A 9,893-nucleotide genomic window follows, 5' to 3' on the forward strand; every position below is an offset into this window, starting at 1 on the left:
GATGACTTCAGATTCCTATCAGGAAGTTATCAGGTCAGAATCAACTCAGGAGATAATCAGAAACCTATTAGGAAGTAAGTAGGAAAAGACAATATGTGAAAGTATGTAACTTTTCGTAGGGGCTTTTGTATCTTTTGTGATCTTCGATGATGTAAGGAAGTAAGGGGATGACGCTGGTGTGTGATGATGATGGGAAATGGAAGGCGGCAGTTATATCTATCTGTCTATTGTCTGTTCTGATTCTGATCTATGTCTGATGAATAACTGATGAAATCCTGAGTATAAATATGAGATATATGTATTTCCTTTGATCTTGTCGATGAAGTATCTGAAGGTTTGAAGTGCATACATACTGTGTAGTTCTGTATTGGTGGTTGGTTAAGTGTTAGGCAATTATCAGGGAATATGCAGAATCTGTATAAGCCTTTCTTGATCAACCCCATTACACTTTGGCGATCCTGCAAAATGTTTTGGATCTGTTTCTTGCCTGTGGCGTAGAGGACTGAAGTGTTTCTGATGACAGAGGAGGATGTTACAGACCTGCTATATGAATTTCGACATTGGGAGTCAGAAGAGGAAGAAGGAAATGATTTGCTAATCAGATTTCGCAATTGGGTAACAGAGGAAGAAGAAAAGCAGGAGTACGACAGAATTTTTCTGTGGGAGTACTTTCCACAATTGCCTAGGGATGTGCAGAAGTGTATTAGAATCAAAGTGGTGATCCTCTTCCGGTGCATTCATCCGGTTGGCATATATAATCTCCTTGTAAGTTGGTCGTTTGTGAACATCCGGCAACTCAGGAGATACTTGGAACTTCGGAGGAAGTACGCTCTCAGGCGACAAGCAACTGGCAAGCTGACTTAATGTATGAGTGAAGAGGAGGATGGTCGCCAGTCTGCACAACATCCTTATTGGACACGTTTTCGTAGTAGGCAAGGAGTAGGTTCATCCGCAGCAATAGAAGAAGAGGAGGAAGGCAGTCAACCGTCAACTCCTGAAAGGCAAAGTAGTACTTCTTCTGGCAATACCGAAGATTTTGAGCAACAGAATGAGGAGATTTCTAATCTGAACCTGCAAAGGTTTGTGGGAGCATTAGCAGTCAATCAGGTTTTTAGACCAAGAAGGCTGAAGTTTCAAACACACACACCACCATTACCATTTGACCCTTTGAGACAAATAAATCAAGGACAAGTACCGGTACCAGTACCAGTGAATCAACTCCAACCACAACCTGTAGTGATGGCTCAACCAGTACCCAACCCGAAAGTGGGGGCGGCTAAGTTCAGCGGGAAATCCAAGGAGGATGCTGACAGTCATGTGGGGCAGTTTGAGACCAGGTGGATGGCAAGTGGATACAATGTGATCCATAATGATGCTACCAAGAAGGAGCATTTTGCTGCCACATTGCAGGGGAAGGCAATGGCTTAGTTTATGCAGTCTGGTATTGCAGCTTTTCCAACATATGAAGCATTAAGAAACAGATTTTTGGCAAGATTCAGGGAGGAAAAGACCCCTGAGGATATCTTGATCAAAATGAGAAAGATGAAGCAAAGAAAATTGCTAGTGGAAGACTATGCTCAGAAATTTAGAAACCTCAACAACAGATTGTTGGCAGCACAGAGGCCATCATTTGAACAGTTGGGCGATTATTTTTGTAGAGGATTGAATCTGGAGCTGCGCAGTTCAGTAGCAGGAAGAGGAGTGATCAACAATGAAGCAGATTTCAATGAGTTGGTGGAAGCCGCCACAAGGGCAGAAAGAAGGTATGGAAGCCTTGAGAAGAGAAAGAAATCTTCCAAAAGGGAAGAATCAGATTCAGAGGATGAAGAAGATGATGAAGAAACAGATGACTCCTCAGATGAGGAAGACTCAGAGTCTGAAAAGGATTCTGATGAAGAAGATGATGATTGGTCAGAGAAAAAGAAAAAGAAGAAGAAAAGTATGAAGAAAAAGAAGAAATCCTCCAGGCAGGAGAAGGACAAAGAGAAAAAGGGTAAAAGCAGGGAGAAGACAGTTCCTGGAAAAGAAGACATCAGTCAGATGATTGTCAGTCAATTGAAGAATTTGGGTCTTACAAAACTGGGTATGCCAGAGAGGCCTTATTGTCAAACATGTCAAGTGTTTGGCCATAGTGATGAAAGATGTTGGTACAATCCAAATTATCGGGGACGCATTCCAGAAAGGGTGCAGCAAAGAATGAATCCACCTGCAGCGAATGTCATGATTGCAGGAGGGCCTCAGGGAAGGCCACAGAATTTTAGAAACTGGGGAAATTCAGGTCCTATTCAGAGACTTCAAGCCCAAGAAGGGTGGGGTAATCAAAGGAATCAGGACAGAATGGGAGGAAATTTACCGTGTACCTATTGTGGAACACAAGGGCACAGACAGGGACCTGAATGCACCCTGTGGTGCAAACACACGAGTGAGAGGGGGATCCCTATAGTACAATATAATAATAATAAAGGCGGCCAGCCTCAACAAAGGCCTCCTGCACAGTTAAATGTTGTCATGTTGGAAGAAGAAGAACAAGAATCTGAAGAGTTCCTGATGAATGCCAAAGTGGATCCTGATAGGGCCCGGATGCCTAATGAGCACTGCTGTGGAGGAGGGGAATCAAGCAACCTGTTCCAATGTGATTGTACAGAGTGTGTCTCGATTGAAGGAGTTAAAGAGGGGGATAATGTTCCTGGAGCTATGGTGGTAACCAGGTCGTCAGGAAAGGTAAAGGGGGATAAGGTTCAGAAAAAAGAAGAACAACAACCAATCGACTGGAAGGTTCAGGACTAGATTAGAATGGGAGTATTGAAGGAGACAAATAAAGTGAACAAGCGACAGGAGGATAAAAGAAGGGAAACTCAGGAAGTCCCTGAGGCAATAGTAAGGTATCCGGCGGACAGAATACAGGAAGGAGTTGGTAAAGGACATGATCAGGCGCTGACTGTACAGAAGAAAGCTGCAGTCAAGATGTCTGAGGAGTTTTTTGATGCATTAATGGAAGCACCTACTCAGATCAGTTTGAGGCAGATTTTGAGTTTGGTACCAAGCTTTGCAGACCAATTCATGCAGAAGTTAAAACAACAGTATGGGGGAAAGAATCCGATTGACTTACAGACAAATGAAGATCCGGATCAGGAGATTGAGGCAACAAAAATGCAACCTGCAGATGTTGATTACAAAGTTCCAGTGATCAGTGTAAAGATGGATCAGATATTTATGCCAGGAGTGTTGATTGATGGAGAATCAGGAGTGAATGTACTTCCAGAGGAAACATGCAGGCAGATGAACATTACCTTTTGGGATCCGGCACCATTTCAAGTGAAAATGGCAGATCAGAGGAGGATCCAGCCATTAGGGATTGTCAGGAATAAGGAAATTGAGATTGGAGGTCTCAAGTTTAAAGTCAATTTTGTGGTGTTGCAGTTGGAAAAGTCTTCTCAGTCATATCCTATGATTCTTGGGAGACCTTGGCTTAGAGCAGCAAAAGTCAAGCAACATTGGGGAGCAGATTATGTGATATTGAGACAGGGCAAGAAAAAGGTGAAAATGAAGATGGTGGCCAGCAAAATACTTCCACCTGATTGCAGACCTTTGCATGCAGAAACAATCAATATGGCTCCAGAATTGGAAGAAGATGAGGAAGAGGAATTTTTGAGGGTAAATTCTTCTGTCATTCCAATATTTGAAGTGGATGTACAAAATATTGCAGAGAAATATGTAGCTAATGATCCCAAGGTGGAGAAATTGAAGAAAAAATTGGACAAGAGAAAGCTGTTTCCTGAAGGATCTGATTTGGAGGCAGAACAGAAACAGGCAGAGATCAGGGCAGAGAAAGATTTTGAGGAATATCTTTCAAAAAGTTCAAGGGTAAGGGAAGATGATTTGGAAGACATGGATCTAGGAACAGAGGGGAATTCTCAGAAGGTCAGGGTCAGTGTCAATCTGGATCAGAATTTTAAAAGAGGACTGCAGGGTTTACTCAGGGAATACAAGGATGTATTTGCCTGGCACTACAGTGACATGAAAGGAGTGGATCCAGCTTTTTGTGAACACAGGATCAACCTGAAGGCTGATGTAGTCCTAGTGGTACAACAAAGATACAGATTAAACCCAAGTTATGCTAAGCAGGTGAAAGAGGAATTGGACAAGCTTTTGGCAGTAGGTTTCATTTACCTGGTTGACAAGGTGACATGGTTATCTCCAATAGTGGTTGTTCCAAAGAAGAATGGGAAGATCAGGGTTTGTGTGGATTGGAGGAAGTTGAATGCTGCCACACTGACTGATCCTTTTCCACTTCCATATTGTGATACAATGTTGGATGCGGTTGCAGGACATGAAATGTATAGCTTTTTGGATGGTTTTAGTGGCTATAATCAGATCAGGATGGCAGTGGAGGACAGAGAAAAAACAACCTTTATTACAGAATGGGGAGTGTTTGCTTACAATGTGATGGGGTTTGGATTGAAAAATGCACCTCCTACTTTTCAGAAGTGGGTTCAGCAAGTGTTTGCTCCTTTCTTGACAACTTTTATGAGGGTGTTCCTGGATGATTTCAGTGTTTTTGGGAGAAAAGATGAGCATTTGGGACATCTCAGGCTCTGTTTGCAGAAGTGCAGGGAAGCTAGACTTTCTTTGAACCCTGAAAAGTGTGCATTTGCAGTAAGCAGTGGGATTCTTTTGGGACATGTGATATCAAAAGAAGGGATTGCCATTGATTCCAGGAAGGTGGAGGCAATTCTGAAGGCACCAGTACCTAAGAACTTGAAGCAGTTGTCAAGGTTTTTGGGACAAGTAAAGTGGCATAACAGATTTTTGAGGTATTTGGCATATGTTTGTCAATCACTGACAAAGCTTACCAAGAAGGATGTACCATTCTTATGGTCTACTGATCAGCAAAAGGCCTTTGAATTATTGAAGAAGATGTTGGTGGTGGCATCAATTCTAATTTCTCCAGATTGGAATTTGCCATTCCATATATTTGTGGATGCAAGTCATTGTGCAGTGGGAGCAGTCCTGATGCAAGAGAGTGAGAAGGGATGGTTTAGACCTATCTATTATGCAAGCAGGGTGCTATCCTCTGCTGAAAGGAACTATTCAGTAACTGAAAGAGAAGGTTTAGGCATGGTTTATGCATTGAAGAAGTTCAGGCATTACTTGTTGGCCAATAAGGTGGTGTTTCATGTGGATCATCAAGCTTTGATCTATATGGTTAATAAACCACAGTTGTCAGGCAGGTTGGCAAGATGGGTTCTTTTACTTCAGGAATTTGACTATAGTGTGGTGCATACACCGGGGAAAGAGCATGCCATTGTAGATTACTTGAGCAGATTGGAGACAGGAGAACCACCAGATGGAGTGCCTGATGAATTACCTGATGCAGGACTGTTTCAGGTGGTGACAGGTCTGATAGCAGAAGATTGGTATGATGAGATGTTTCAGTTCTTGGTGGAGTGTTTTTTTCCAGAAGAGATGACTTCAGATAGAAGGAAGAGGTTGGCATTGAGGAGCAGATCATTTATGGTAATATCAGGAATGTTATACAAGAAAGGAATAGATCAGGTGATCAGAAGGTGTGTTTCAGGAAAGCTGAACAAAAGGCAGTTCTTTCACAGGCTCATTGGGGCAATGCTGGAGGACACTTTTCTCATGAAGTAACTGCTAGAAAAGTATTTCAGGCAGGGTTATGGTGGCCAAGTATTCATAAGGATGCTTACAACTATTGCAGGCAGTGTTTGTTCTGTCAGAGGGATGGAAGGCCAAATGATGCAGATAGGATGCCTTTGCAACCAGTGGTACCAATTGAACCTTTTCAAAAGTGGGGGTTAGATTTCATGGGACCTATTATTCCTTCTGCAAGAAATACTCAAAACAGATATATTCTGGTGGCTACTGATTATGCAACAAAATGGGTTGAAGCAGTGGCACTAAGGGATAATACTGCAGGTAGTGTGGCAAGATTCCTCTATAGGAATATTATGACCAGATTTGGGTGTCCTGTGGATTGGTTTCAGATCAAGGAGTACATTTCCTCAACAAAGTGATCAAGAAGTTGACTGAGTCACACCTGATAATACACAAGAAGTCTACATTGTATTATCCACAAGCAAATGGACAGGCAGAGAGTACTAATAAGATCCTGATCAAAATTTTGAAGAAGATTGTGGAGGACAATAGGAAGGATTGGGATACAAAGCTTGATTCTGCTTTGTGGGCTTTCAGGACAGCTTTCAAGGTGACAACAGGTCACACACCTTTCAGGCTAGTATATGGACTAGAAGCAGTAGTACCAATGGAATTTGTAGTTCCTAGTTTGAGAATTGCAGCTGAGCATAGACTGTCTCCAGAAGAGTCTATACCTTTCAGGGAGGAATCCTTGTTGAAATTGGAGGAGGATAGGATTCTGAGTGCTTATTTGGCAGAAGCAGTGCAGAACAGAAGGAAAGCATGGGTGTCTCGACACATTAAGTTCAAATTTTTTAAAAAAGGAGATTGGGTCATGGTATATAACAGTAAGTTGGGGCCAAGACCAGGGAAACTCAAGCTGAGATATGTAGGGCCTTATCAGATAGCAGAAGTCAGAGGGCCAGGAACTTTTGTGTTACAGGATGAAGTTGGGAACCAGTTTGGAAAACCACTGAATGGGTATCGGTTGAAATTATTTGAAGGGGAGGTTCCTCAAAAAGAGTATCAAAATGAGGTGGGAATATATTTTCTCGATTCGGGGGTACGAGGTATTATGAATAGAGAAGTGAAGGTGGAGTGTGAGACCACATTTTCGTGTTTTCAAACTGACAGAGGACTTGACATCTCAAGTAATAGTGCGTCAGCGTTAGTGCCCGCCATGCAGAAGAGAAAGAGTGTGTTGCTAGGTGAAGAGCAAGCCCAGCGTACGCCGCCGGTAGCTGGAGAAGCTGCAGATTTTGAAGCGATGGTGCAAAGGAGGAGGCTGAGATCGGCAAGGCCAAGCCCTGGAACAATGGTGGAGATCGACGATGAGGAAGAGGATGTACAGCAGCTGACACCACTTCAAATGAAGGCCAGACAAGCAACAGAGCATCATCTCATGGATTTTAAGGTGGAGATCGATTCCTTCCAACCCAAACATGCACGATGGCTGCAGTCTATTCAGCTATTGGAGTATGCACAGTTGCCATGGACACACTGGCGTTTCACGACTCAAACAGGCATGATGATGGCGCAACTTATAGATTGTAATGGATTAGTGGGACACGGAGTTTACTTGTTAGCAGCATTAGTGGTGACAGTACTTGGATTGCCTGAAGGAATTGATAATGCGGTGGACAAAGCATCTGAGGAGGACATGGATGCAGAATTCGGGAAGAGTGAAGGTACTCGCAATTATTTTGCTTTGAAAAATGTGTCTGATGCAGAGAGATTGCAGCAAATAAAATGGTTTTTGGAAAGGGTCATGTTATTGGTGAAATTGGATTACATATCAAGAGAGAATTATGCAATTCTCAGCATGGCAGAGAAGGGTAAGAGATTTGGATGGGCAACAATGTTGTATGAAAGAATACATTCAGAGGTATTTTTCAAAGAAAAGAAAAGAGTGCAAAGAAGTACAAAAGTGGGACCTTTGATTGCTGCAATTTTCATGCATGTAAAGAGTAATGGTGTATTGAGGGCGATGACACCATCAGGGTCAAGACAGGTGGCTGACAGACAGGAAGGACATAGTCAGGAAGTATTTGGGCAGCATGAACTATTGGATTCCGAGCAGATGATTGACAGGGAAATGAAGACAAAGAAGTATCATGAGTCCAAGACAGGCATATATAAGAGTATGTGGTCAGCAAAGTATTCACATGGTGAATGTATGGAAACTATGGGGTTGAATACAGATGTAGAGATTCCAAAATTCTGGGCTGAAGAGGAAGATGGACAGATAAAGATTGTGGGGGCTCAGACAACTCCGGTGAAGCGTTCCATCAAGTTGAAGAAAAGAAGGTTAGATGTCGTGCAGACCAAGGAGACTGAGAGTGGAAAGAAGCAACAGGATATCAAACAGTCTCTTGTTAAACAATTTTTTCAAGATGTTACATACTCAAAAGCCTTAGAGTCTGTAGAGATATTAAAGGAGTTTGTGGAGCAGCAGAACATGAACAGTGTACTTTTGGAAAGGACAAATGGAAAACTTGTGGAGGAGAAAGAAGAATTGGCAAGGCAGTTGAGTAAAAAGACAATGACAGTGGAGGAAATTGAAGAGTTGCAGGAGAAGCTCAAGGCAGCATCAGAGCAAAATCAGAAAATGGAAGAAAAGTTAAAGATGTTTCAGGGTCATTTGCAGAGAAGCGAGAGCAATGCAAAAATGTACAAAGTGTGGCAGAATGAGTGGAAAGCAGTATTAACTATGGAGTTGGGGAATTTAGCAAATACTAATGTAGCTTTAGAAGCAGACAACAGGGTTCTGCTGAATAGAGTGGCAGCCTGTAAAGATGTGGAAAAGCAAATTAGAGAATGCACAGATGATGAGTTGTCAATTGATGGATGGTACTTGTCACCTGAGGAGGTTGAAGACATGAAGGCTCAACTGAGGAAGCAGGGAGAACAAATTTGGCAAAATCTGGGAGTCATGCTAGAAGAAGTGATGTCTAAACCATATGAAATATTTGCCAAAGAAGAAAACAAGGAGGAGTATGAGTTACTGAAATTTCAGTATGAGGAGTTACATGAAAAATATAACTCTCTCCTTGAGCAACAGTCACAGAACAGCAAACAGATTGAAAAAGAGGGTGTTCAGGAAGATGATGTACTAAAGACTCCAATGTTGGATACTTTAGTGGATACAATTGCACAGCATGTGAAAAAAGATAATCAGGAATTGGAAAAGTTTTCTGAAGAGATTGCAGATCAGGGGAAAAACAGTGTGGTTGCAGAAAAGGAGAAGACTGTCCTTGAAACAAATCTGATGCAGTAGGCGCAGATTAATGAAGAAGAAAGCTTGCAACAGCTGATAGTAGATGATCAGGGAGATACAGAATTGCAAAATGTGGAGGACAAAGTTGAAGAAATGCTTACTCAAGAAGATGGTGTGCTGGAGGTTGAACAAAAGGAGTAATCAAGGGAATTGTGGGTTCAAGTCGCCAAAAAGTTTCTTTTTGGTACCACCGGGTGTGCCAGGTGGTAAAGGGGACCTTTACCATAATTAATATGCAGTCAAGGAACTGTCAGGATGACTTCAGATTCCTATCAGGAAGTTATCAGGTCAGAGTCAACTCAGGAGATAATCAGAAACCTATTAGGAAGTAAGCAGGAAAAGACAATATGTGAAAGGATGTAACTTTTCGTAGGGGCTTTTGTATCTTTTGTGATCTTCAATGATGTAAGGAAGTAAGGGGATGACGCTGGTGTGTGATGATGATGGGAAATGGAAGGCGGCAGTTATATCTATCTATCTATTGTCTGTTCTGATTCTGATCTATGTCTGATGAATAACTGATGAAATCCCGAGTATAAATATGAGATATATGTATTTCCTTTGATCTTGTCGATGAAGTATCTAAAGGTTTGAAGTGCATACATATTGTGTAGTTCTGTATTGGTGGTTGGTTAAGTGTTAGGCAATTATCAGGGAATATGCAGAATCTGTATAAGCCTTTCTTGATCAACCCCATTACACAGCTCATCAATCACAAGTACCGTGAGCAAGTTATGGTAGCTTGAGGGTAGAGGTGGTTTGTAGATCCCCATCAACATGGATGGGTGCAAATGGATGATTAGAACTGAGGTGAATGGATATTTCCAAAGTGATCAATTCATGGTGTGTGTCGGTCTTTTCGGTTCGGCAATCAGAGTCCAACTTATGAGCAGATGCAATTTTGCAAAGGGCCAATTCTATGCCAGTTTGGTCACCTTCGTAAGCATGCATGCAAGGG

At 42.1% G+C, this 9,893-nt stretch overlaps 1 protein-coding gene and 1 pseudogene across 1 annotated transcript; both read left to right on the forward strand.

Annotated features, from left to right (window-relative positions):
* The first annotated feature begins 516 nt into the window (after nt 1–516).
* LOC147462298 (uncharacterized) lies at nt 517–1,428 on the forward strand. Its single transcript, XM_086483310.1, has 2 exons — nt 517–731; nt 933–1,428. The coding sequence occupies exons 1-2, from the start codon at nt 517–519 to the stop codon at nt 1,426–1,428; spliced, it is 711 nt and encodes a 236-aa protein (XP_086339436.1).
* Nucleotides 1,429–2,508: 1,080 nt separating this feature from the next.
* LOC147462299 (uncharacterized) lies at nt 2,509–9,076 on the forward strand (annotated as a pseudogene).
* The last annotated feature ends 817 nt before the right edge of the window (nt 9,077–9,893 follow it).

This window comes from Adiantum capillus-veneris, chromosome 2, assembly GCF_014529385.1.
Source record: "Adiantum capillus-veneris isolate H3 chromosome 2, ASM1452938v2, whole genome shotgun sequence".
Classification (NCBI taxonomy): domain Eukaryota; kingdom Viridiplantae; phylum Streptophyta; class Polypodiopsida; order Polypodiales; family Pteridaceae; genus Adiantum; species Adiantum capillus-veneris.

What these genes read in the sequence shown, in the direction of transcription:
- LOC147462298 (XM_086483310.1), top strand. Translation starts at nt 517, where the DNA reads ATGACAGAGGAGGATGTTACAGACCTGCTATATGAATTTCGACATTGG. An exon ending in AAAGTGGTGATCCTCTTCCG is followed by an intron (nt 732 to 932) that starts GTGCATTCATCC and finishes TTTTCGTAGTAG; the next exon opens with GCAAGGAGTAGGTTCATCCG.